Raw genomic sequence first — 27,586 nt, forward strand, 5'->3', positions numbered from 1 at the left:
TTTATGAACTCTCACCTTCCATACCCAAAGCCATTTTTCTTCTCTAAGTTCCAGAGGCTAGGGTGATGCAAGTCTCTCCACTTTTTTATATCCTGATGGTGCAGTAGGGAGGAGAACTCATGTAGAAGTCATGTGGAACCCAGAGCCCATGTGGACTTTGGCTCTCTCTCTGCGGGGATTTTATTAAAGCCAGAGGCAGCTCCCAGAGTTGTTACAGCGGTATCCCTATTCAGAAAGGAGCCCATGAAATGGTGAGTCCAACTGTCAGTGAGACTCTAGAGTTGTTAGGGACTTCTGCTTGAGGGGGTTTTTTGTTTGTTTTTCTAGTTTTGTCTTTGTGTTTGTTTGTTTTTAGTCTTCTACAGAATATCTGTTCATTACCTCAGTCTAGCATCGCCAGATTTAATCAAAATAATAATAACAATACAATACCAGGACTCCCAGTCAAATCTGAATTTCAGCAAATCAGTTTTAGTATAGATATGTCCTCCATATTGCATGGGGTGTGCACTAAAGAACTATTTATCATTTATCTGAAATTCAAATGTAACTAAGTATCCTGTATTTAAGCTGGCAGTCCTCCCTTAGTTCCTCTTGCTCTAGTCTGGGGCATAGTTTTGTGAGTTCTCGGAATTTTTTTCACTCACTTCCATCTGAGTGGCTTATGGGGAAAGTTTACAAGTCATGACACATCTAGCCAGACTTCTCAGTCTCATTTCCTGACCACTGTGTTTTGAACTGTATGGCACAAAGTTGCATCCTTTTCCTTGACTGGCTGCCACTAGGAGTATCTGTTCCCTTGTTTGCTTTTGTTTTTGTTTTTGTTTTGGCAGAAGGAAGCTTGCTTTAGTTTTGTGATTCTTTCATTAACTATTCCAGGATGGTGAGTTAGTGATCCCACTTTATTCTCTCTCTAGAGCTCAGGAATTGCATTCTTACTTGAAGCTTTTGAAAAACATAAAGATAGATCTAATCTATACCACTAGTAAATCTCCTTGGAAGTTTCTTTTCTCTCTTGCCTAATTCTCTTACACTCTACTTGCTCTGAAGCCCCTCACCAGCCAAAAGGTCCTCAAAATTATGTCTCTCTACCTTCAGCCTTCTCAACCTTTTTTTTTCTCTCTCCTCTCTTCTTTCTCTGAACGCTTTATTCTGCAGACTGACCTCCTCCCCCAGAGGCCAAGTTCTCCCTCTCTTTCTCCCCCCCCCCCCCATTGTCTTCTTTTGTCCTTCTCTACCCAATTAGTTCTACAGAAACAGTTTCAAACTCTCCTGGAGTGGAGGTGGGGTGGAGAAGGATTGAGGTAGGGACAGACTGGAGCCAAGTAGAGAATTAAGAGGAAGGGAGGGTATTCTCTTTGGTGGGCTGGGAAATGGGAATGTCTGAATATTTCCATGCCAACAATGGATATCCCATGATATAATTCAGTGGTGGACTTTACAGTTTAGTGATTCAGAGAGTCAGAGAGTCTGACCTTGCCCAAGGTCACATAGCTAGCAGGGGATACAGTTAAAGCTCAATCTTTGGATCCCAAAGCCTGGGCACTTTCTAGCTCATGGAACTGCTTGTCTCACATTTTAGGTGTATTTGAGGTAGAGATATTAGTACAACATTCCTTACCCGCAGGCATAGTAGTGGTCATGGCAATTGACTCCCCAACACCTGGTCCACCACTTTTTTGGTTTGCTAGGGCTGCCATGACAAAGCACCACAAAGCAGGAGGCCTAAACAAAAGAAATGCATTGTCTCACAGTTCTAGAGTGTAGGAGTTTCACATCAAGGTGTCTGCACGGTCAGTCCTTCTAAGGGTTGTAGGAAGAATCTGTTCCCTGCCTGTCTCTTAGATTCTGGTAGTTTGCTGGTGATTTTTTGGCATCCCTTGGCTTCTGCTGCATCACCCCGGTCTCTGCCTTCAGCTTCACATGGCATTCACCATGTGTCCCTTTTTATAAGGACACCATTCGTATTGGACTAGGGGCCCTCCCTACTCCAGAAAGACCTCATCTTAACTAATTATGTCTCTGGTGACCTTATTTCCAAGTAAAGTCACATTCTGAAGTAATGGAAGTTAGGGCTTGAACAAGGAAATTTGATGGGTGGGGAGTGGGGACAATTCAACCAATAACAACACTCAAAGGTTGCTATAAACCAATTATTTTCTTCCCACCTTGTGGGTATGGGTTTAGAAGTGGCTGTATAGTTTAGGAATAGCCCATGAGATGAGGGGAAACCTTCCAGAATCTTGTAGGAAAGGCTTCTGGGTTCCTAAATAAAGATCCCAAGAATAGGCCCCTTCCTTGCAGTGTTGACAAGTCTTGAGTGTGACATCTAGGACTGCTGCATTCATAATACCCCTATCCTGGAGGCAAACCAACACATAGGGGCATGCAAACAGAATCGAAGAGCAGCCACATGACCCTGATGAACTGTTCCCAGATGTACCCACCTGCGGAATTCTTGTCATGTGAACGAATACATTTTCCTATTTCTAAAATCCATTTTAGTCAGGATTTTCTACTGCTGACAGCATCCTAAATGATACCAACTAAGATGGCACTACCAAGTATATATAGTATAAATGCTGTTCAAAATTCATTCACTTGCCAGCTTTGAAATGATGCAAATTGTGATGATATATTTATTCGGGGGGATTTGTATTATTTCAAACTTGATGCATAAAGTAAGACCACTTAATATATTGTATGACGCTATTTTAAATTCTCTATGCTCAAATTTGCAAAAAAAAAAAAACAAAAAACAAAAAAAAGTACAACTGTTCTCAAACTTGAGCAGGCATCAGAATCACCTAGAGGGCTTATTAAAACAGCTCACTGGGCTTTTCTCTAGAGTTTCTGATTCAGAAGATCTGAGGTGAAGTCTGGAAATTTGCATTTCTAACTAGTTCTCAGATACTGCTGGTCAGGGTGCCACACTCTGAGAGCTACTGGCCTAGTAAAATAAACTAAGTTGTATCCAAAACACTCTGGGATATGTGATCTTTTCCTGTGCATGAGGTCCTAAAAACAACTGTAAGAATAATCATTATTTATGGAACATCCACCATGTACAGAGCACTGCACTGGATGTTTTGCATTCCTGCTTATCCCCTTCCCCCATGACTCCACCAGGTAGGTTTATTAATCTCATTATTCAGATGAGAAAGTAAGAAACACAGAAGCTAAGTCACTTGTCTGAAGGAGAAGAACTGGGGTTTGAACCCAGGCCTAGGTGACTACATGGCTTGGGGGCTCTTTGCTTTTCGTTTTTTTTTGGAGTTTTTTTAGATTTTATTTATTTATTCATGAGAGACACAGAGAGGGAGGCAGAGGAAGAAGCAGGCTCCCCACAGGGAGCCCAATGCAAGACTGGATCCCAGGACCCCAGGATCATGACCTGAGCCAAAGGCAGACGTTTAACTGCTGAGCCAGCCAGGCATCCCCACTACATGGTTTTTTAACAAAGTATGTGACCATCAGAGACAAAATACTGGCCTACCTACAGCTCAGGGCTGATGCAGCTGGCCAATCTGGAAGCTACTATGTAGCAGGGCTTGAAAACAAGGGACTTGTCTGGTGGGATCAATCACCTTCAGCCCAGGGAACTCAATGGCTCTCATTTGGCTCTTTTCTCTGAGGCCACTCAGCACCTTAATTGAAGGATGGCTTCTCAGAGGCTGAGGTCACAAGCTCAATGGTGGTGTCTACCATTTACTCTTCATGCAGTGGGTGCTGCTGAGCTATGGGGGGCAGGAGCTGTATTGAACCTGTGCAACCAGTGACACCTCCTGAGCTAGCCTCACCCCTCACTTCCACAGGAGTAAGGGCTGGTGCCTCATTTTTCACTGCAGTGATCAGACTCAGTGCTGGAATCTACCGAGTCTGCTGTGCCAAGGAAGAGAACAGGCCAGCACCTCTGGTTTAGAACACTCAGTGACCCTGTTCTGAGAAATGATCTTCCTCCAAGAAAGGACAGTGCCTCCACCCACCTCATAACACTTTGCTGGATAGAGAGCTGAGCAGGAGGGGAAATAGGAACCACTCTGAACTTACCATCCTTCTCTAGACTCTAGACTGACTCTTCCCAAAGGCCCCCTTTCCACTCACAGCTGAACCACAAGCCCAGGCCCAACACCAAAAGAATCTCGCTGTTCCCTGAGACTTTCATAAGCAACTGCTTCTTGAGCTCTGCCGTTTCTTCATTCCTGGTCTAGAACCCTTAGAGTGAAGGAGCAGAAACTGGAGCCCAGAGCAATCACCTGGCCTAAGCCCTTCATTCTGAAGAAGACGTCCAGAGAAGGAAGGTGACTTGCCCAGGTCACGTAGGATGTCCGTGGCCAAGGTGTGCTGAACTGAGGGCTGGTGCTGGGGTGAAGCTGGCCAAAAGACACATTTTGACCCACCTTAGACACATTTGTGCTTACATTTCTTATATAAAAGCAGCAGAGAGAAGGGGCAAGACACATATCAATGAGAGGCAAAGGGAAAGAAACCAAGAGGGAAGGAAATTAATCTTCAAAGAGCTATGCTTCTATTCTGAGTATGAGACACTTTACCTATAACTCTAACTTCCAACTTTCCTTGGGAGTAGATTTTTAATCCCTGTTTTACAGATGAAAAAAAAAAAAAAAAAAAACAAGGCCCAGAGAGGTTAAATGACATGCCCAATGGCACACAGCTCATCCCTAGCAGACCTAAGATGTGAAGCCAAGCCTCTGTTCATACTTGATGTTCATACTTTGTCTCTAATACCCCTGGCCCAGGGTCCCACAAGGTCAGGTCAAGGTTATAGCACCCACCTTCTTTTTTTTTTCTTTTAAGATTTTTTTTATTATTATTCATAGAGACACAGAGAGAGAGAGAGGCAGAGACACAGGCAGAGGGAGAAGCAGGCTCCATGCAGGGAGCCTGATGTGGGACTCGATCCAAGGTCTCCAGGATCATACCCTGGGCTGCAGGCGGCGCTAAACCGCTGCGCCACCGGGGCTGCCCAGCACCCACCTTCTAACATGTATAACCACCCTGGGGATCTCTGCAAGTCAAGTCACCTCCACATCACCACTAGATTATCTTTCCCAGAACACCTCTTATGTGCCAAAATGCCATATAAGTGCAGTTACGTAATTATGTGTCTACCTTCTTTCACTTCACATGTTTTTGGGATTCACCCATGTTTTCCATATTTATTCCTTTTTTAATTGCAGCATAGCAGTGCATTATGTGGACATACCATAGTGTTTCATCCACTCACCAGCTAATAGGCATTTGGATTGCTGCTAGCTTGGGGCTATTATGAGTGAAGCTCAATGAACATTCACATACAAGCCTCTATGGAAACATATGCTTTCATTTCTCTTGGGTAAATACTTAGGGGTAGAATTTCCAGAATTTTGGGCAGCCCAGGTGGCTCAGTGGTTTAGCGCCACCTTTGGCCCAGGGTGTCATCCTGGAGACCCGGGTTCGAGTCCCATGTTGGGCTCCCTGTGTGGAGCCTGCTTCTCCCTCTGCCTGTCTCTCTCTCTGCATCTGTCATGAGTAAATAAATAAAATCTTTTAAGGGATCCCTGGGTGGCGCAGCGGTTTGGCGGGCAGGCGCCATCCTGGAGACCCGGGATCGAGTCCCACATGGGGCTCCCTGTGTGGGGCCTGCTTCTCCCTCTGCCTGTGTCTCTGCCTCTCTCTCTCTCTCTCTCTGTGTGTGACTATCATGAATAAATAAATAAAATCTTTAAAAAAAAATTTCCAGGAGTTCTGTTAAGTGTATGTTTCAGTTTATAAAAAATTGCCAACTGTTTTCCAAAGTAACCTTACTGTTTTGCATCAGCAGTGTATAAAGGTTTTAGTTGCTCCATATCCTTACCAACCAGCTCTTGGTACTGTCTCTTTAATTTTGGTCATCTAGTGGGCATGTGGTAGCAGCTCATTGTGTTTTTGACTGATGATGTTGAGCATCTTTTCATGTGCTTATTTGCCATCTGCTTAGCTTCTTTAGTAAAGTGTTCAAGTCTTTTGCCCATTTTTTTAAAGATTCCTTTATTTGAGAGAGAGAGAGAGAGAGAGAACGAGCAGGGGCAGGGGAAGAGGGAGAGAATCTCATGCAGAGTCCACCCCTGAGCACAGAGTCCGACACAGGGCTCGATCCCATGACTCTGAGATCATGACCTGAGCCAAAACCAGGAGTTGGATGCTCAAGTGACTAGACCACCTAGGTGCCCCTCTTTTGTCCATTTTTTAAATTGGGTTGTTTATCTTCTCATTATTGAGTTGTAAGAAATCTGCCATGTATTCTAAATATAAGTCCTTTGTTAGACATATGTTTTAAAAGCATTTTCTACCAATCAGGGGCTTGCTGTTTTACTTTTTTAATGGTGGCTTTTGAAGACACTGTCTTTTGATGAAGTCCAATTTAATACTTTTTCTTTTATGACTCATGCTTTTTGTGTCCTATTTAAGAAATCTTTGCCTAACCAAAGATTACTAAGGTTTTATTCTATATTTTCTTCTAGAAGATTTTTAGTTGGCTCTTACATTTAAGTCTATGATCTATTCAATTCCAATTCCTTTCGTGTAGCATCACATTAACAGTCAAGAATCATGTTTTTGCATAAAGATACCCAATTGTCAGCCCTCCTATTATCGAGGCTTCTGTATTCAAAAAAAAAGAAAAAGCAGCAGCAGCAGCTATGTCAAACCAGAATTTTAAAATATTGTCAGATACTTTAAATGTTCGCATTTAATAAGCTAATCCCCCTAACCCAAAGGTACACTGTTTTGAAGGCACAGTGATTGCATACATAATCCCATTTGCTCAAATGATCTTGAGGTCCCTAAAGACAGACCCCTTTGCTATCTCGTCCCCAGTCCTGCTTTTATCAGCCAACATCTGATTCTCAGGGCCTGAGCTATCATCTTCACATTCCCTGCATACCCCTGGAGGACTGGACAGCCTGCAAAGCCTCACAAAATGGCCCTAACACAACAGCTGCTGTTTATGGTGGGTCTTACACTCTCCACTGTTGGTGGTGATACCCATACCCGTATGATATGACATGCACAAATGGAACCCTTGGTTCTCAAAACAAATAATACATTACTATCCTCATTTTACAGTTGTGGAAACTGAGGCTCAGAAGTGTTATGTTCCTTAGCCTAGGTCACTGACCAAACAGCAGAGTAGCTGGGGTTTAAGACTAGATATGCAGAGACCAGAACTCTACTCCTCATGCAACCATCTCTCCACAGATCCAGGCTTGATACCGGATCCTGTTAATGTGAGTTCCTGAATCCCTGGTTATGCGATCATTTCAGCAGGATGGAACTTACTTTTGTCATTTTAATGGGAATAGAAGGGAAGAGATGTTTTCTTAATAAACGGAGGATATAAAACAAGATTATAGGAGTAGTTTATCTTCAGGCTGTATTTTGAAAAAATTCAAGCATACAGAATACTGAAAGAGGAACACTGCTGTATTATACACCGACATTTGACAACTGGTAACATTTTGCCACATTTGCTTTACTCTGTGAATGTTTCTTCAGAATTATTTGAAATAAGGTACAGGTATCAAGACATTTCACCCCTAATACTTCAGTGCCTATAGAATGATACTACCATTATTACACCTAAGAGAAGTAATAATTTCCTGGTGTCTAATATCCAGTCCAAATTCAAATTTCAAGTGTCTCCAAATGATTTTCACAAACTTTTAACGTCAAGACCCCCATCGGAGATTGACACATTGTATTGGCTCTTATGTCTCTTTAGCTTCTTTTAAACTACAAAACTCCCACCACTTCTGTGTTATGACACTGCCTTTGTAAAAAATCCAGGCCAGGGATGCCTGGGTGGCTCAGTGGTTGACTGTTTGCCTTCGGTTCAGGTCGTAATCCTGGGGTCCTTGGATAGAGTCCTGCATCAGGTTCCCCGCATGGAGCCTGCTTCTCCCTCTGCCTGTGTCTCTGCCTCTCTCTGTGTGTCTCTCATGAATAAATAAATAAAAATCTTAAAAAAAAAAAAAAAAGATTCCAAGCCAATTTTCTGGTAGAGCATCCACATTCTGGATATGTCTTGAAGTTTCCTAATGATATCCTTTTACTTATTCCTCTCTCTGTAGAGGAAACCATTCTCTACCTAACTGTCCTGGCGCCTTTTAACAAGCCTTGTTTGCATTCATTACTGTGGGAAGGAGAAATAAGTTGTGCCTACACTTTGGTAAAAAGCTCTGGATGACCACACTAGCTGAAAAGTGAGATGCTTTACTTTTAACAGTAGTAAAACTACAGCAGTAATCATAACCTAAAGATTTACCTTCCCAAACTAATCCTGACTGCCTGTAAGGGTGTTGGTGGCAGAGAGGTGACACAGAAGGCCACCCCTCCAAGACACGTGTCAGAAGCCTGGCCTCCCGCCCCACTTCCAGTGACTGGATGAGCCCCAGGAATCAGAGGGGGAAGGAAGGGTGGGGTTATGGGAATTTCATGGTAAACAAAGACCGAGAAGTGTGGAGAGACAGCCTGGTGCCTTGGCAGAGAGCAGGATAGGCATTCAAGAGAACTGGCTTCTAAGTCCAGCCAGCCCTAACAGTGGTTTGCCTCCTTGGACCTCATCCCCAGGGTACAATGGGGATAGTCTATGCCCAGGTGGTCTCTACAGTTACCAGATACGACCTCCTGGGAGGGTTCGAACAAGGATGGGGCATGTGACAAGACACACAGCCAAACTGAAGGCAACCCCCATGGCCAACACTGGAACAAATTGATAAATAAATAAACAAACATTGGATCATTATCCATAAAATAAAGTAAATATCCATGATTCCATACCAATAAACATTTTAATTGCATAAATAAATAAATGGGGAAGAAGGGACAGCCCTTCCTTGCAGAAGAATTCCAATAAATAAATGCAAAAGAAAGGAGGAAGATTTAAAAAAAAAATCACCATTTGGCAAACACTATAGTAATAATTATGGGCCAATCTACCAATGATGCTCAAATTAGTGTGGGAAAGTTTGAGGAGAAAGAGTATTTGCATAGTCTCCCTCAAGACATTTATTAATTTTAAAGGGAGAAATAACAATTTTACAGTGGAGAAACTCAGCAGACACCACCTTAACCAAGTGATCAAGGTTAATTATCACCAATAATAAGACATATTGACATCATGTACCCCCCGATATATATGCTGAGAAGGTCACATCACTCTGTGGTATTCCTGAAAAAAATCCATAACCTCAATCTAATAGTGAAAAACATCCAACAAACCCCAACTGACAGATATTCTACAATATAAGTGACCAGTATTTTTTCAAAATGGCAAGGTCACCAAAGACAAGGAAAGACTGAGGAACTGTCACAGATTGGAGGAGACTGGGAAGGCGTAGCAAGTAAATGCAATATGAGAGCCACATAAGTGAAAGAACTGGTGAAACTCAAATTAGGCCTATAGTTGCGTTCATGATAATTCACAGCACAGATAGTTACATTAACAGTGCCAACATTAATTTCATGGTTTTTATCACTGCACTATGTAAGATGTTAACATTCAGGATAAGCTGAGAAATAGGTACCCTTTTTTTTTTTTTTTTTTTTGCAACTTTTCTGTAAGTCAAAATTCATTTCAAAATAAAAAGTAGGGGCACCTGGGTGGCTCAGTGGTTGAGCATCTGTCTTCAGCTCAAGTCATGATCCCGGGGTCCTGGGATGGAGTCCTGCATCAGGCTCCCTGAGGAGCCTGTGCTTATGTTTCTGCCTCTCTCTGTGTGTCTTTCATGAATAAATAAATAAATTAATTAATTAATTAAATAGTAAAAATCGAAAACAAAAATACCTGTATACGTAAATGAAGTAAGATGTCCCCTAGCCACTGTGGTCTCAGGGATCCTGCCTTCAACATTTTCCTCTTCAGTTGTCAAGATGTTGGAAATCCCACCATTCAGCATGCATTACTTTCAATGAAGGTTTTATGTTCCCACAGGTCCAGATAGTCATGCAACAGATGTTTATAGAGCACTTCCTATGTTCAGGCACCTCCTAAGTACTAGGGATAAAACAGATAACACTGCTGTCCCCTTGGAGCTTATATTCAGCCATTAGCATCACACTATGAATTAGTTGGGTTGCTCCATTTCCTATAGCGGCCAGAGGACTAAGGAGGGGTGAATCTGAGTACATAACAAAGAGGAGGCTATGCTTAGAGCATGGAGCAGGTGCCACGTGGAGAAGATCAGGCCTGCACAAGGGCTTCCAGAAGGTCCAGGGTCTGAGCATGGCACCAAGATAAGCAGGATAGGGTCCTGGGAGGCGATATAGCCCCTGCATTGGCTGTGAATACTGGCTAAGAACTAAACACAGGTGGGATCTGAATTGAACCTGCAATGATCATAGTAACCAACACTTGGAGAACTCTGACCATGTGGTGCATACTAATTTCATCACTCTCAAGGTGGTGACTCATTTGTCCCTCACAGCAGCCCTATCAGGTAAGGTGCTATTACTATCTTCTTTTACAGATAAAGAAACTGAGGCATTGAGGGTTTTTTTTTAAAGATTTATTTAGAGAGAAACAGAGAGAATGAGCAGGAGGGGCAGAGGGAGAGGGAGAGAGAATCTCAAGCAGACTCCAGGCACTGAGCACAAAGCCGGACACTGGGCTTGAGAAGACCCTGAGATCGTGATCTGAGCTGAAATCAAGAGCTGGGCACTTAACTGATTGAGCCAGCAAGGCACCCCAAGGAGGCACTGAGCATGTAAGATGCTTTCCCAAGTTTGTACAGCTGGTATGCACTAGAGCTGAGCCATGCACCAGGGCACCTTGGCTCCTGAGTCTGTGTACTTAACACCCACACTCTCGGGCTTCTCCTGGAGCCAAGGGAGAGCACCACAGAGCCAGGACCAAGGCCACCTTTGGGTCTAAACAAACCTTGACTCTCGTTTTCTATGAGTGCCTACTATGTGTCAGGCACGACGCTCAGTGATTTCCACATCTCAGTCACATGAAATTTATGCTTCTAAGGTACTATCATTCCCTTTTAAAGATGAGGAAGCTGAGACTTGGAGAGGTTAAGTATTTTGCCCAAGGTCACATAATTCTGGCAATAGCAAAGCCAGGGTTGAGCCAATTTGTGGAAAGCTTTGGACTTGGCTCCTGTCAGTCTCACCCCTGGCCAAGCACTAAATAAGGCTCCCCCCTCTCCCACTTTCTCACCTTCATCTCTCTCTCCCTCCCTGTCTCCCTTTCTCTCACACTAAATTTAATTATTTAATGCCCATAATATATATCTTGAGTATGGCATTTTGCAGCACTGAGCTTTAAACAGTGCATGTTTAAATACATTTAATCCAATGAATATTTCAAGGTAATTAATCTCCACAGGGTGAGAGAATGCTCAGGTTTCCCAGCACATCATAATACATCTGAATCAGCTGAGGAAATGATTTGCACACTCTGCAGTAGGTTGAGAAAAAAAGATTCGCTTAGACTTTTAGAGCTGACTCCCTGGTGGGAAATGCTGCGCTGAGAAGAATTGAGACACCACCTAGTGGCCGAAAGTATTTATGCAAGGAGAGACTATGGCCACCCCATGAAGGGCAAGATACGTGTTTCTTTTGGATTTGGAGGAAGGGGTGCCCTGCAGATGTGTGTAGTGTGTGCAAAACATATATACATATACACGCATATATACGATTTTATGTATAAAATGCACACCACTATTTTTATGAGGATCATAGTAGAGTAAGAATAAGTGGATGTCATGGGGATATACCCAAATGCCCCTGCCTGGACCCTCTAACCCTTCTATGAGGTGTTGAAATGACTGTGGAAGGATTCGTTTAAGGCCATGGGGCTCCATGGAGTTAATAGACCTTCAATGATTTCTAACCCATGACATGACGTTCATAGTAGTAATAGCTGCCATTAACTGAAGGTTTATGGCTGTGACCAGGGGTATATATAAGTATGTTATGTGCCAGAGGGAGATCGATCGATTTAATCCTCTTGTCGGTTTTAGGAGAATTATCATCATCCCATATTGCAGATAAGGAGACCGAGGCTCAAAACTGAAGCGCCTTAGGGAACAAACCAGAGGGGGAGTCGGGGGGAATGGGTGAAATAGGTGATGGGGATTAAGGAGAGCACTTGAGATGAGCACCGGGTGTTGTTTGGAAGTGCTGAATCAGTATATTGTACACTTGAAACTAATATGACACTAATTGGGTATGTTAACTAACTGAAATTTAAATGAAAACTTAAAAAGCCAAACAAAACAAAACCCTAAAGCAAACCTGCCCAAGTTTGGCAGCTTGCCAAAGATGGGCCTACTGACTCTTGAATCCATATTATTAGCCTTCATACAACACTCTTTTGTGTCACATAGTACACTGCAGGGAGCTTACGCTAGCAGCATCAAATCCACCAATGCTTATGATGTATCCACTTGATGCAAGCTACCATGCTGGTACTGTTGCAGGAACATACACGCAAACAAAATATGAAGCCTATGCTCAGGAATGAAATAGTTTTATTGGATAAGGTAATGTACAAAGGCTTAAAAAGTCAAGCAACAGCAAAAACAAAAAAAAAAAAACAATAAAAACAATATTTAAGCTGACAGAGCAACCTTAGAAGACATTAAGATAATACTTGTTTAATTGCCAACTACTAGTATTGACAAGAATTGCCATGGGGGAGTCCAGTTCATGAGATACGATGGGTAGGGGAGTTGAAAGCCGGATAGGAGTTAGGTGGGCCAGAGAGGCAGGTAATAGTTTCCTGGGGGGAGGCCATGAAACATGGTAAAGTAGGGACCCCTGGGTGGCTCAGAAGCTAAGCACCTGCCTTTGGCTCAGGTCGTGATCCTGGGGTCTTGGGACCGAGTCCCACATCAGGCTCCCCACGGGGAGCCTGTTTCTCCCTCTGCCTATGTCTCTGCCTCTGTGTGTGTGTGTCTCTCACGAATAAATAAATAAAATCTTTAAAAAAAAAAAAAAAGAAACATGGTAAAGTAGCCACAAACACTGGCCTGGGAACCTGGAGCCCAAAGGCTCCGTTACTGGCTTACTGGGCATGTTTACACAAGCAACCCTTCCCTCTTTGCAATTCACTCCCTTCTTTTGTAAATGAAGGGAGCTGGACCCTCTAGGAACCTCATTGGTCTAACATCCCACCATTCTGTAAGTCTGGAAATATGAACAGATTCAGTCCTTAAAGGACTGCAGTGTGTTGGGGAGTTTTATTGGTGGTGGAATTGGTTGAGCTCTCACTTCACCTGCTTATCACCTGGAAGAAGAGGCAAGTCTTCCCACTTACACATGTAAACGTGCCATGGGCTCCCCTTCATGGCCAATGTCAGTACACCCTCTGGGGTGGCCTGGAGAACCAAAGGCATATGACCACCATGACTCCAAGGGTGGTTATGGCATTTCATAAATAGATGTTTTTATGGCGTCACAACTTGGTACATTACACAGGTCACTGTGTAATAGAAGGAATGCAACACAGTATGGATGGGAACCCCCTACCCCCATCCTGACAAGGAGAGCCAATTGGTTACTTTCCCATGAATGATCTGCAGTTCCCAAAGCACACATGCCAACTTCTATTTCTATACTTTTGAACATGCTGCTCTTCTCGAAACAAACACACACTCATACTCATCCACACATTTCTGTGCATATATACCATTATTCACAATATTCACTGTCATTTATTCAATTTTTACCAATGGGTATAAATTCCAGGCCACAGCTCAGAGGCTTAAGAAATGTGGTCTTTATTTTTGTAAAATCCAAAATACATTCTAGTCTGAGCTCCTATTCTACTAAGTGAAAAACCAGTTTGGAGGGTCTATCCAGCCTCTTGATTGCATCTAGATGTGGTGGCAGAATGAGGAGGATTCATGTAATACCTTTGATATTTCCTGTCCTTGCTGGGTGAGAGGTCCCCCGATCTGTCTGTCCAGGAAAGGGACACAGGTTCCTTTCACTCTTGAGCTGTCAGGTCTATTTGGGACTTCTGTGGTCTTTCTCCCAGGGACACATCAAAAAGTTCAGAAGAGAAAGGATCTTTTTTTCTTAGGACTTCTTCCCAACCCCTCCCTTTCCCTAGGAATCCTTCCTAATTTTAGAAGCTTTCAGATGGTTTCATAACACAAGAGCTCAGTCCAGTCACAAGAAGACACCAGACAGGTCGGTAATGAGAAACATTCAGCAAAACAACTAGTCTTTGGCAATGTCAAAGTTGTGAAAGACAAGTAAAGACTGAGTAACAGTTGGGCTGGTCACCAAACATGGGTAAATGATAACGAAATGCAATGTAGGATCCTGAGTGGGACACTGGAACACCAAGAAAAATCGAACATTAATGGAAAAACTGGTGAGGTTTGGAGTCTTGAATTTGGTTAATGATATTGTACCAATATGAATTTCCTAGTTCTGATATTATACTATGTTTATATATGATGTTAACAATTGGGAGTGTATATGTGAAGGATATATGGAAACTCTGTTCTATTTTGCAATTTTTCTTTAAGTCTAAAAGTAGTTCAAAATAAAAAGTTTGATAAATACTTGTTTAAACGCCTAGGACAATAGTTCACAACACAAGTTGTGTTATAAATAATAAAATACATTATTTGAACAAAGTATTGATATTCTTAATTGAATTTTTAATTATGATATCATTGTGAATTCATATGCAGTTGTAAGAAAGAATACAGAGATCTCATATACACTTTGACAGTTTTCCCAATGGTTATATCTTGCAAGACTATAGTGTAATATCACAACTAGGATATTAGCATTGATACAGTCAAGATACAGGACTTCACCACACCCAAACATTCATGATGCTGCCCTTTTAGCCACATCTACTTCCCTCTCAAGTAGATGTGGCATCTTGCCCTTGGCATCCTTAACCCCTTAACCCCTGGCAACTACTACTTTATTCTCCGTTTCTATAATCTTGTCATTTAATCCATGCATGCTGTATGAAGTCAAACAGTCTGTAACCTTTTGGAATTGGCTTTTTTCACTCAGCATCATCCTCTGAAGATTCATCCAGGTTGTCACATATATCAATTGTTCATCCTTTTTCAGTATTGAATAGTATTCCGCGGTGTATATGCACCACAAATTCTTTAGCCATTCACCTGTTGAAGGACAACGGGATGGTTTCCAGTTTGGGCTATTACAAATAAAGCTGCTGTAAACATTTGTGTACAGACTTTTTTTGTAGATATAAGTTTCGTTTTCTAGGATAGAAGCCTAGTACAATGGCTAAGTTGTATAGTAGATGCAAGTTCCATTTTTTTTTTTTTTGAGAAACTGCCAAACCATTTTCCTAAGTGGTCTTTCTATTTTACATTCCCACCAGCAATGTATGAGTAGTCTATTTGTCCTGCATTCTCATCAGCATTTTAGCCATTCTGATTAGCGCATAGTGATCTCATGTGGTTTTAATTTGCATTTCCCTAATGTCTAATGATGAACATCTTTTTATGTGTTTATTTGCTTTCTGTATATTCTTTTTGGTGAAATCTCCATGCTGTTTGCTCATGTTATAATTGAACTGTTTGTTTTACTGTTCAGTCTCGAGCAATCTTTATAAATCCTAGATAGTAGTCCTTTGTCAGATAATGTGATATATGAATATTTCTCCCAGTCTGTAGCTTGTCTTTTTTATTCTCTTATAGGGTTTTTCAGAGACCGAAAGTTTTCAGTTTTGATAAAGTCCCATTTGTCAACTTTTTCCTTTCATGGATTATGCTTTTGATGTCAAGTCTAAGAATTCTTTGCCTACCTCTAGGTATGAAGGTTTTCTCCTATTTTTTCTGTAAAAACTACAGTTTTATGTTTTACTTTTAAGTCCATGATATACTTTGACTTTATTTTTTTAAAAAGAATGAGACTTAGAGTGAGGTTCTCTTCATTTTCTCCCATAAATATCCAACTGCTCCAGTATCATTTGCATTTCTTCTGTAGAATTATTCTTGCACTTTTATTACAATCAGATATATTTGTGTGCATCTATTTCTGGGTTCTCTATGCTGTTCCATTGACCTATGGGGATATCTCTCTTCCAATACCACAGTCTTTATTACTATAGCTATATATCAAGCTTCAACATGAAATATCTTATGTATGGATGAATTACATGTGCCATAATATATAATTATAATGAGGATTTTTGTGTCTCTAAGTTCATGAGGGATATTAGTCTATAGGGTGAGGGTTTTTTGTATTGTTTTTGTTTAGTTTTGATATTAGGGTAATACTAGCTTTATAAAGTGAAGTGGAAAGTCTTCTCTTCTTTTTCCTAGAAGAGATTATGTAGCATTATTAATTCCTTTCTAATATTTGGTAGAACTTTCCAGTGAAACCATTTGGGCCTAGAGATTTCCTTTATGGGAGTTTCAAAACTATGAACTCTATTTCCTTAGTAGTCATAAAGCTATTCAAATAGTCTATTCCATATTAGTTGCGAGTTGTGGTAATTTGTGTTTCTTTTAGAAATTGATCCATTTCACCTAAGTGGTCATATTTATGCAAAGTTTTTTGTAATATTCTTTATTATCCTTTTGATTTCTGAAAAGTCTGTAATGATAGCCCCTGTTCATTTTTAATATTGGTAATTTGTATCCACCCTCTTTTCTGTAAGTCTTACTAGAGATTTGTCTATTTTTTTGATATTTTCTAAGAATTAGCCCTTTATTTCTTTAATTTTTCTCTAGTATTTTTCTGTTTCAAATTCACAATCAGTTTTTACAGAAAAGATTTTTTTTTTTGCCTTTCTGCTTGTTTTGGATTTATAATGTTCTTCATTTTCTAGGTTCTTGAGGTGAGAGCTTATATTATTGATTTGAGACTTTTCCCCTTTGCTAATGTAGGCATTTGGTGCTATAAATTTCCCTGTCAGCAATGCTTCCAAATTTTTGATACATTTTTTAATTTTCATTCCATTCAATGGATTTCTTTTCCCTTGAAACTTCCGTTGTGACTCATTGATTATTTGGATGTGTACTGTTTAGTTTTCAATTGTTTGGAGATTTTCCTGTTATCTTTCAGTTATTGATTTCTAGTTTGATTCAATTGTTATCAGAGAACACACTGTATTATTTCAAATTCTTTTAAATTTTTTTTTAAATTTATTCTATGGCCCAATATGCAGTTTATCTTGGTATATATTTTGTGGACATTTGGAAAGAATATGTATTCTAGAGTTGTTTGGTGGCATGGTCCATATTGATTAGATCCTGTTTGTTGTTGGTGGTGTTGAGTTCAGAGCTCTTTTATGGCCTTGGTGACATTCTGTCTAGTTGCTTCATCAATTATTGAGAAAGGGGTGTTGAAGTCTCCAACTATAATTGTGGATTTGTCTTATTCTCCTTTTAGTTCTATCACTTTTTGCTTCACATGTTGTGGCTCTATTATTTGGTGTATACCTATGTAGGATTGCTCTTTTTAGTGGATTGATCCTGTTAGCATCATATAATGTCTGTCTATCTCTGGAAATTTTCTTTGCTCTGGTCTATTTATCTGAAATAATATAACTACCTCTGCTTTCTTTTGACTTATGTGTATATAATATCCTTTTACTTTCTGCCTATATCGTTTGAAATGAGTTTCTTCTAGATAACATATACTGGGTCAGTTTTTAACCCACTCTGCCAATCCTTGTCTTTTAATTCGTGTATTTAGATCATTTATATTTAATGTAACTATCTTTCCAATTTTAAGTTTGCCATTTTATTTTTTGTTTTCTGTTTGTTCTGTTTTTCACTTTTCTGTTTCCTTTTCCCTGCCTTCCTGTGGGTTAATTGAACTTTTTTAAGAATTCCATTTTGAGGGTGCCTGGCTGGCTCAGGCAGTAGAGCATGCAGCTCTTGATTTCAGGGTCATGAGTTCAAACCCCACTTTGAGCATATAGCTTACTTTGAAAAAAAAAAAAAAAGGAATTTCATTTTGATTTAGCCATAATGGTGGTTTTTTTTTTTTTCATTTCCAAACTGTAGAATTTTATTTCTGTTCTTGAGAATTTCCTTGGCAATATTCCCCATATAATGCTGGATAGAGTGCAAATTAAATATGCTTATATTGTTCCTAAACATTCATACTTCACCATTAAGTGTGAATTTATTTATGAGTTTTTTCATAGGTGCTCTTTAGTAGGTCTCAGAAATTTTTATTTACTAAAAACTTATTTGAGGTTTTTATCACAAACAGATTTTGGATTTGACAAATGTTTTCCTGGGTCTATAGAAATGATATTTTGGTTCTTTATTCTACTGTGTATTGCACTGATTGATTTTGGATATTAAGCAATCATTGCATTTATGAAATAATCCCACTTGGTCATAGTCTAATCATTTTTATATCTTGCTCAAATCAGTTTGCTAGTATATTTTGAGGATTTCTGTATCGATATTCATTAGTTATATTGGTCCATAATCTTCTTTACTTGTGATAGTTTTCCCTGGCTTTGATATTAAGATAATGTTGGCCAAATTGGATGAATTAGCAAATATTTCCTTTTTCATTTTTTTTTCAAGGTGTCAGTGAAATTTTCATTTTCTTCTCATTAGATATTTGGTAAAATTTACCAGTTAAATTGTTTGGTCCAGGACTTATTTTTATGGAAAGATTTTTTAAATTATTATTATTGAAGTATAGTTGATATGCAATGTCACATTAGTTTCAGGTGTACAAAATAGTGATTTGAAAACTCTGTTCATTATGGTATGCTCACCACAAGTGTAGCTACCATCTGTCACCATACAGCACTATTGCAATGCCATTTACTATATTCTCTATGCTGTACTTTTCATTCCAGTGACTCATACATTTGAGAAGCTTTTATCTCCCACTACCCATCACCCATTTTGCCCATCCCTTACTTGCCTTCCCTTGAGTTGTTTCTATGTCTTAGCTATTATAAATAATATGGCAATAAACAGAGGTGCATATATCTTTTCATTTTCTTTGGTTAAATAGCCATTAGTGGATTGCTGGATCATGTAGTATTTCTATTTTTAATTTTGTGAGGAACCTCCATACCATTCTCCATAGTGGTTGCATCATTTTACATTCCTACCAACAGAGCATGAGGGTTCCTTTTTCTTTACACTCTCATCAACATTTGTTATTTCTTGACCTTATGATATTAGTCATTCTGAAAGGTGTGAGGTGATATCTCATGGTGGTTTTGATTTGTATTTCCCTGAAAACTTGTGATGATGAGCATCTTTTCATGTGTCTGTTGGCCATCTGTATGTCTTTGAAAAAAATGTCTGTTCAGGTCCTCCACTAATTTTTAATCAGATTATTTGTTTCTTTGGTGTTGAACTTTGTAAGTTCTTTATACACGTTAGATATTAACCTCTTATCAGATATATTATATGCAAATATCTTCTCCCATTGAGTAGGTTCCTTTTTCATCTTGTTATGTTTCCTTTGCTGTGCAAAAGATTGTTTTATTTTGATGTAGTCTCAAAAGTATTTTTGCTTTTGTTTCCCTTGTATAAGGAGACATATCTAGAAAAATGTTGCTATGATTGATGTCAAAGGGATTACTGCCTATGTTTTCTTCTAGGAGTTTATGCTTTCACATTTAGGTCTTTAATCCATTTTGAGCTTATCTTTGTGCATGGCATAAAAAATGGTTTGCTTTCATTCTTTTTGCAAATAGCTGTCCAGTTTTCCCAGAACCATTTATTGAAGCAGCTGTCTTTTCCCCTTATTGTATATTCCCACCTTCTTTGTCATAGATTAATTGACCAAATTAGCTGGCTCTCTATTATGTCACACCAATCTATGTGTCTATTTTTGTGCAAGTATCATACAATTTTGATTACTATAGCTTTGTAGTATATCTTGAAATCTGGCGGTACGATACTTCCAGCTTTGTTCTTTATCAAGGTTGCTATAGCTTCTATTATGTTTTTTTAGTATATCTCCTTGTATAGCTTTTTTAGTGGTTAATCTAGGTGTTATGCTATAAAAACATAACACCATGATCAACTGATATCACTTTACCAGTTCATGTGAAGTATAGAAACTTTATCTCCCTTCACATATTTTTACCCTCTCCCACCTATGATAAAGTTGCCTTAAATATTTCCTCCACATACATTTAGAACTATATAAGTGGTATAATTTTTACTTTAATTATCAAACATAATACAGAAAATATAGGAGAAAAGGAAAGTCTATTGTATTTACTCATATTTTTGCTTACCATGCTTTTTCACCCACTTCCTGATGTTTCACCTTTCCTTCTTTTATCATTGCCTTTCTGTTGTGAGAAATTCCTTTAGTCATTCTTATAGAGTAGGTCTGTTGGTGACAAATTTTCTAATTTTCCTTGTTCTGAGAATGTCTTGATTTTTCTCTTCAATTCTGAAGGTTATTTTTGCTAGATATAGGATTTGGAGTTGATAGTCTTTCTTTCAGCATATGAAAAATGTGCCTTCATTACCTCCATGGTTTCTGATGAGAAATCTGTCATTGAAATTTCTTTCCAGGGATGCCTGAGTGGCTCAGTGGTTGAGGGTCTGCCTTCAGCTCAAGGCATGATCCTGGAATCCAGGATCAAATCCCACATTGGGCTCCCTGCAAGGAGCCTGCTTCTCCCTCTGCCCATGTCTCTGCCTCGCTCTTTCTTTGTGTCTCTTGTGAATAAATAAATAAAATCTTTTTTAAAAAATTGTCTTTCCGCATAAGTATCATTTCTCTCTTACTGGTCTCAATTTTTTTTTCTTTGTCTTTAATTTTCCAAAGTTTGACTATAATGTACTCTTGGTATGGATTTCTTTTGGTCTATCATGTTGGGAGTTCTCTCAGCATCTCAAATCCGTTTATGTTTTATGTCTTTTGGCAAATTTGAGCCGTTGCCAGTCGTCATTTCTTTAAATTCTTTATCAGTCTCGTTCTGTTTTTCCTCTCCTTCCATAGGTGGGAGAGGGTAAAACAGAACAGGACACTGATGATGTGAATATTCTTCTTTTATTTCTTTGCTGAGACTTTCTTTTTACTTTTTACTTTTCATTTATTTCCAGTATGTTCATAATTGCTCATGAAACATTTTTATCATGGCTGCTTAAACTCTTTGTCACATAATTTCAACATTTCAGGCATCTTTGTGTTGACATCTATTGTCTTTTCCTTCATTTTGAAATGTTCCTTGTTCATAGTATGACAAGTGATTTCTTTTTTTATAAATCATTTTTATTTATTTTATTTTTTTAAGATTTTATTTATTTATTCATGAGATACACAGAGAGAGAGAGGCAGAGACATAGGCAGAGGGAGAAGCAGGCTCCCAGAGGGGAGACTGATGTGGGACTTGATCCCAGGACCCCAGGATCACACCCTGAGCTGAAGGCAGACACTCAGTCACTAAGCACCCAGGTTCCATGATGAGTGATTTTCAATTGAAATATGGACACTTTGGGTAGTAAATTTGACTCTTGATCTTATTTGAACCTTTTGTCTTAGCTGACTTCCTCTAATACTTCTCTAGTGGTGGGGGTCAGAGGGAGAAGGGAATCTCATTATTGCCAGATACCACTAGAAGCCTGGTTCCCCACTTAACCTCCACTGATATCTGAAAGCAGGGTGGGAGGAGGTCCTTGTTACTGTTAGGTAGAGGTAGGAGTTCTAGTTTGCCTCTAGGCCTCTTCTAATACCTCTCTTGCTGGGAGGGGTAGGAGTGTCTCATTGGTATTCCCTACATGGCCTCCAATAAATTCATAAGGACGGAAGAGAGGGTGGCTTCCTTATTGCTAACTCTCCACTAGGCCTCCTCTGCTACCACCCCAGTGGGTAGGAGGAGTACTTCATTACTGATAGATCAAGGTGGAAGCCCAGGCTCCCATATGGTCTCTGCTGACACTGTGGAAGGGTGAGCCTCCTTATTATCCAGTGAGGATAAAGGTTCTAGCTCTCTACTGACCTTCTTTTGACACCACTTTAGCGAGAGAGTTGGGACATCTCATTACAGCTTGATGAAGGTGAAAGTCTAGAGAATCTACTTCATTTTTAAAGGGCATATTCAATATGCTTCCATGTTGAAAACTTCAAAAAATTGTAAGTTTAAAGAAAGTTAAACTTAACATCTACTCATGAAAGATATAATGTTTGAGGTGAAATGGTGTAATGGGGTGAAAGAATATTTTATCTTTAACCAAAGGGGGTATGAATGAATTGAAACAGATTGAAAAGCATGGTATCAGGAAGGGAGCACCTTGGGCACTCATAAGAGACACGATCTGTATCAGTCATGGTTCTTTAGAGAAACAAAACCAATAGGAGAGGGAGAGTGAGAAAGAGAGAGAGATAAAGAGATTTATTATAGGGAATTGGCTCATTTGATTATGGAGGCTGAGAGGTCCCACAACCAGCCATCTGCAAGCCAGAGACCCAAGAAAGCCAGTGGTGTGATTTAATCCAAGTCCAAAGGCCTAAGAACCAGGGGAACTGATGGTGTAAGTCTCAGCCTGAGGGAGAAGAAGATGGATGTCTCTGCCCAAGCAGTCAGGCAGAAAGCAAATTTTCTTTTCCTCCACTTTTTTGTTTTATTCAGACTCAACAGATTGGATGGTACCCACCCATGTTGGTAAGGGAAATCTGTTTTACTTGATCCAATTCAAATGCTAATCTTATCTGGAAAAACCCTGTCTGGAGACACCCCCAGAAATAACATTTAGCCAAATAGCTGGGTATCTGTGATCTCATCAAGTTGACAGATAAAATGAATCATCACACTATCCAATACCCTGAAAGCTATTGGAATGCTAATAGCCACATACAGAGATGGGCTAGCCATCCTTTTTGTCAGCTTCAACTCATCTATGGAAAAAGTCCTGTTTAGAGTCAAGTTGCAAGGTCTAGAGTCAAGTTGCAAGCAGTCAGTAGTTTGGTAACAGTGTTATCTTTTCCTAAAGTGCAAGTTGCAAGGTGTCAGGAGTTTGGTGTCAGTGTTGTCTTTTCCTAAAGTGCAAGGGAGATTCATAGGGAGAGGGGGAAAGGGAGACAAATGCTGCCAACGACAGCCAGGGCTAGCTGACTTGCCTGGGCGTGTTTTCCCGCAGGGTCACTTGGCATACAGAGTAGTCAAGCTCAGGTAATTTGAGGAAAAGATCTTCCACTCCACATGATTGCTAATTGCCCAAGGAGCAAAGCACAGTAGAAATAACAGGGAGATATGAAACTCCAAATGTTGGTGATAACTGTTTTTAACCTTTCCTAAAGGAACATTAAGGAGGCTTTAATACTCTGGTAGGGGGAACACCAATGTGTGAAAAACGAAACAGCAGTTGCTGACAGAGTCACTTTCCACCTGAAGGAGCTGTGCCAGAATCAATTTCTAATAGGAGGGAAGGGTAATGAGAGTGCATTGTGGATTACAGTCACATTCTACATCACATTCTACATCTCTAAAAGCTTCTCTGGACAGATTGTAAATTACACTGACCTTAAAGAAAATGTTCACACTAAGGTTTTGGTTTTTATGAACATTCCACCTGGACAGTCTGACCTGGCTTTGGATAAAATAAGAAATGACCCAAGAAACCAACTGTACCACATAGAGTCAAGGGTCAGGCCTAGTTTTATGATTGACTCTGGTTGTTTTGTTTTGTTTTTTTTTTCTTGCTACCCATACATCTAGGGAGAAGGCAGTATTACTTCTATAAATGGTAACCTAACTGAAGGCCAATTTGGAATGGTTATTTGCTATTCCAAACTTGCTTTGGCTATTGTTAAAATCACTGTGATATTTGGAGGCTTTCTTTCAGGTTTCAAAAATTACTGTTGCGACCGTCATACCATCTTTTGTTTGTGGACAGGGTATTGAATACCACACTAAGCAGGGCTCTTTGTTGAAAACAATTCTAGGCATGTATCAGAAGTACATTGGCCAGGAAAGAAGGTCTAAACCACAACAGAATCTGTTTGCTCAACACAGTACCATAGCCTCTGCAGGTGCCATGATTATTAGGCCTCTGCATCCTCTCCATGGGCTCTGCTGCACTGGTCATGCCCTCTATGCTACTGGACTCCACCATGAATTATCACCAGCTGACCAGCCTCTCAAGATTTGGCATAGACAGGAGCACTGTATAAGTTGTATATGGCCATGCTTGAGCTCAGGCTGTCAGGGGATGGGGAATTCTCTCAAATAGAAAAGGTATACAGACAGCCAAAACAATGCCCACTGTACATGAGTTAGGGAAAAAAATGAAAGTAACTACTCCCATGTGGTATCCAAATTTAAATATATATATACACACACACACACACACACATATATTAATATATACTATATCATATAATACCATATGTGTATATGAGTATTTTTTGGAAGTCAATCAACAAATATATACATATGGTAGGTTTGGATGTCCCAGCAAAGATCTTATTTTCAACTCTTCAGTAATAGAAGACTAGCTGGAAATCCTTTTTCCCCCCAAGCTTTCACTCCTTTTTATTGAGGTATAATTTATATACATTATATTAGTTTCAGGTGTATAACATAATGATACAATATCCATATATATTGTGAAATGATCACCACAGTAAGTCTAGTTAACATCCATTACTATACATAGTTACAGAATTTTTTCTTGTGATGAGAACTTTTAAGATCTACTTCCTTAGTAACTTTCAAATATATAATAGAGTATTATTAACTCTGGTCATGATGATACACATTAGAACCCCAAAATTTACTTATTTTATAACTGTAAGTTTGTACCTTTTTTTTTTTTTAAAGATTTTATTTATTTATTCATAGAGACACAGCTAGAGAGAGAGAGGCAAAGACACAGGCAGAGGGAGAAGCAGGCTCCATGCAAGGAGCCCGACGTGGGACTCGATCCCGGGTCCCCAAGATCACACCCTGGGCTGCAGGCAGTGCTAAACCGCTGCGCCACTGGGGCTGCCCAAGTTTGTACCTTTTGATCCCCTTCACCATTTCTACACCCCACCCCATTCCCTGCCTCTGACAACCACCAATCTGTTCTCTGTATCTATGAGATTGAGCTGCTTTTTTTTTTTAATTCAACCTATAAGTGAGATCATATGGTATTTGTCTTTCTCTGACTTATTTCACTTAGCATAATCCTTTCAAGGTGCATCCATGCATACATGTTTTTTTTTTTTTTAAGATTTTATTTATTTATTCATGACAGACACAGAGAGAGAGGCAGAGACACAGGCAGAGGGAGAAGCAGGCTCCATGCAGGGAGCCTGACATGGGACTCGATCCTGGGGCTCCAGGATCACGCCCTGGGCCAAAGGCAGGCACTAAACCGCTGAGCCACCTGGGCTGCCCATACGTGTTATCGTAAATGGCAAGATTTTATTCTTTTTATGGTTGAATAATATTTCATTTTATATATACACACACATACACACCACAATCTTTTCATCCATTCATTTATTGTTGGACATTTGGGTTGTTTCCTTACCTTGGCTATTGTAAATAATGCTGCAATGAACATGGGGATGCATACATCTTTTTGAGTGTTTTCATTTTCTTTTTTTTTTTTTAATTTTTTTTTAACTTTTATTTATTTATGATAGTCACAGAGAGAGAGAGAGAGGCAGAGACACAGGCAGAGGGAGAAGCAGGCTCCATGCACCGGGAGCCCGACGTGGGATTCGATCCTGGGTCTCCAGGATCGTGCCCCGGGCCAAAGGCAGGCGCCAAACCGCTGCGCCACCCAGGGATCCCAGTGTTTTCATTTTCTTTGGATAAATTCTCAGCAGTGGAATTGCTGGATCATATGGTATTTATATTTTTAATTTTTTGAGGAATCTTCATACTATTTTCTATAGTGGCTTCACCAAACTATGTTCCCACCAATAATGCAAAGGGTTTCTTTTTCTCCACATCCTCACCAATGCTGATAGTTTAATAATAGCCATTCTAAGAGGTGGAAGGTGGCATCTCATTATAGTTTTTGTTTGTGATGATTAGTAATGCTGAGCATCTTTTCATGTACCTGCTGGTCATCTGCATGTTGTCTTTGGAAAACTGGCTATTCATATCCTCTGCCCATTTTTAAATTGGATTGGGTTTTTTGTTTTTGTTTTGCTATTAAGTGGTATGGTTTGTTTATATATTTTGGATATTAACCTCTAATCGGATAGACGATTTGCAAATATTTTCTCCCATTTGGTAAGTTAACCTTTCAGTTTGTTGATGGTTTCCTTTGCTGTGCAGAAGGTTTTCAGTAGGATATAGTCCCACTTGTTCATTTTTGCTTTTGTTGCCTTTGCTTTTGGAGTCAAATCCAAAAAATTATCACCAAGATCAATGTCAAAGAGGTTATAGCCTGTGTTTTCTTCTAGGAGTTTCACGATTTCAGGTCTTACATTCAAGTCTTGAATCCATTTTGAATTATTTTGTGTGTGTGGTATAAGATGGTGGTCCAGTTTCATGGTTTTGCATGTGACCAGTTTGCTCAACAGCATTTATTAAAGAGATTGCCCTTTCTCCATTGTATGTTCTTGGCTCCTTTTTCATAAATTAATGTGTGGGTTTATTTCTGGGATTTCTATCCTGTTCCATTGATCTATGGCTCTGTTTTTATGCTAATACCATACTATTTTGATTAGTATAGCTTTGTAATATAGTTTCAAATTAAGAAATGTGATGCTTCAGCTTTGTTCTTCTTTCTCAATATTGCTTTGGTTAGTCAGGGTCTTTTGTTGTTCCATGAAAATTTTTGGATTATTCTATTTCTGTGAAAAGTGACACTGGAATTTTGATAGGGATTGCACTGAGCCTATAGATTGTTTTGGGTATTCTGGACATTTTGACAATATTAATTCTTCCAAATCATGAACACAGAATATCTTTCCATTTATTTGTGTCTTCTTCAATTTCTCTCACCAATGTCTTATAGTTTTCAGTGTGTAGGTCTTCCATCTTCTTGATTAAATTTATCCCTATGTATTTTATTCTTTTTGATGCAACTGTAGGTGGGATTGTTTCCTTAACTTCTCTTTGAATTTGTTATTACTGTATAGAAATGCAGATTTCTGTATATTGATTTTATTATATCCTTAGAAATCTTTACATGGGATTTGCCCTGGGTCCAGTGACAAGCCCCAGTGATTTGTATAATTTTTCCTGCTCTCACATCTCAACCCATCCTCCACCCCACTTTCTCTTGGCCCTTTTATTAAACATTTGCTTCTGAGCTAGGTGCTATAGAGGGATACAATATGGGCAGAAGGAAAGATAATTAATATTTACTGAGTGTTCACTTATTATTAAGAGTTCTAAGAACCTCATCAACTTAACATTATCCTTATAACAGGTAGGAATGTTACCTTACTGTATCCACCTGGTTTGGGGCCCAGCTCTACCACATATTGTGTGACCTTAAGCAAGTTATGTAGCCTTTGTGACTGCCAGATTTTTCACTTACAAAATAGAGTTGCTCTCAGAGTTGTTGGATGGAAGGCATCAAATTCTCTGTGATAGATGGTCAACTGTGAAATAATCTGGCTCATTCTTAAGTGTCTCCTTCTCCAGGAAGGCTTTTTAATCTCCCAAAGCTGATGGTATGCCACCTCCATC

At 39.6% G+C, this 27,586-nt stretch overlaps 1 protein-coding gene across 1 annotated transcript in view; it reads left to right on the forward strand.

Moving 5' to 3' along the window:
• The first annotated feature begins 231 nt into the window (after positions 1 to 231).
• Positions 232 to 27,586, forward strand: part of COPB2 (coat protein complex I subunit beta 2) — a 68,227-nt gene continuing 40,872 nt past the window's right edge. The window contains exon 1 of the mRNA XM_077864956.1: positions 232 to 251. Coding sequence (XP_077721082.1) covers positions 249 to 251 — 3 coding nt within the window. The 5' untranslated portion in view covers positions 232 to 248. The remainder of the gene's footprint in view (positions 252 to 27,586) is intronic.

Source organism: Canis aureus, chromosome 22 (genome assembly GCF_053574225.1).
Source record: "Canis aureus isolate CA01 chromosome 22, VMU_Caureus_v.1.0, whole genome shotgun sequence".
Taxonomy (NCBI): Eukaryota; Metazoa; Chordata; class Mammalia; order Carnivora; family Canidae; genus Canis; species Canis aureus.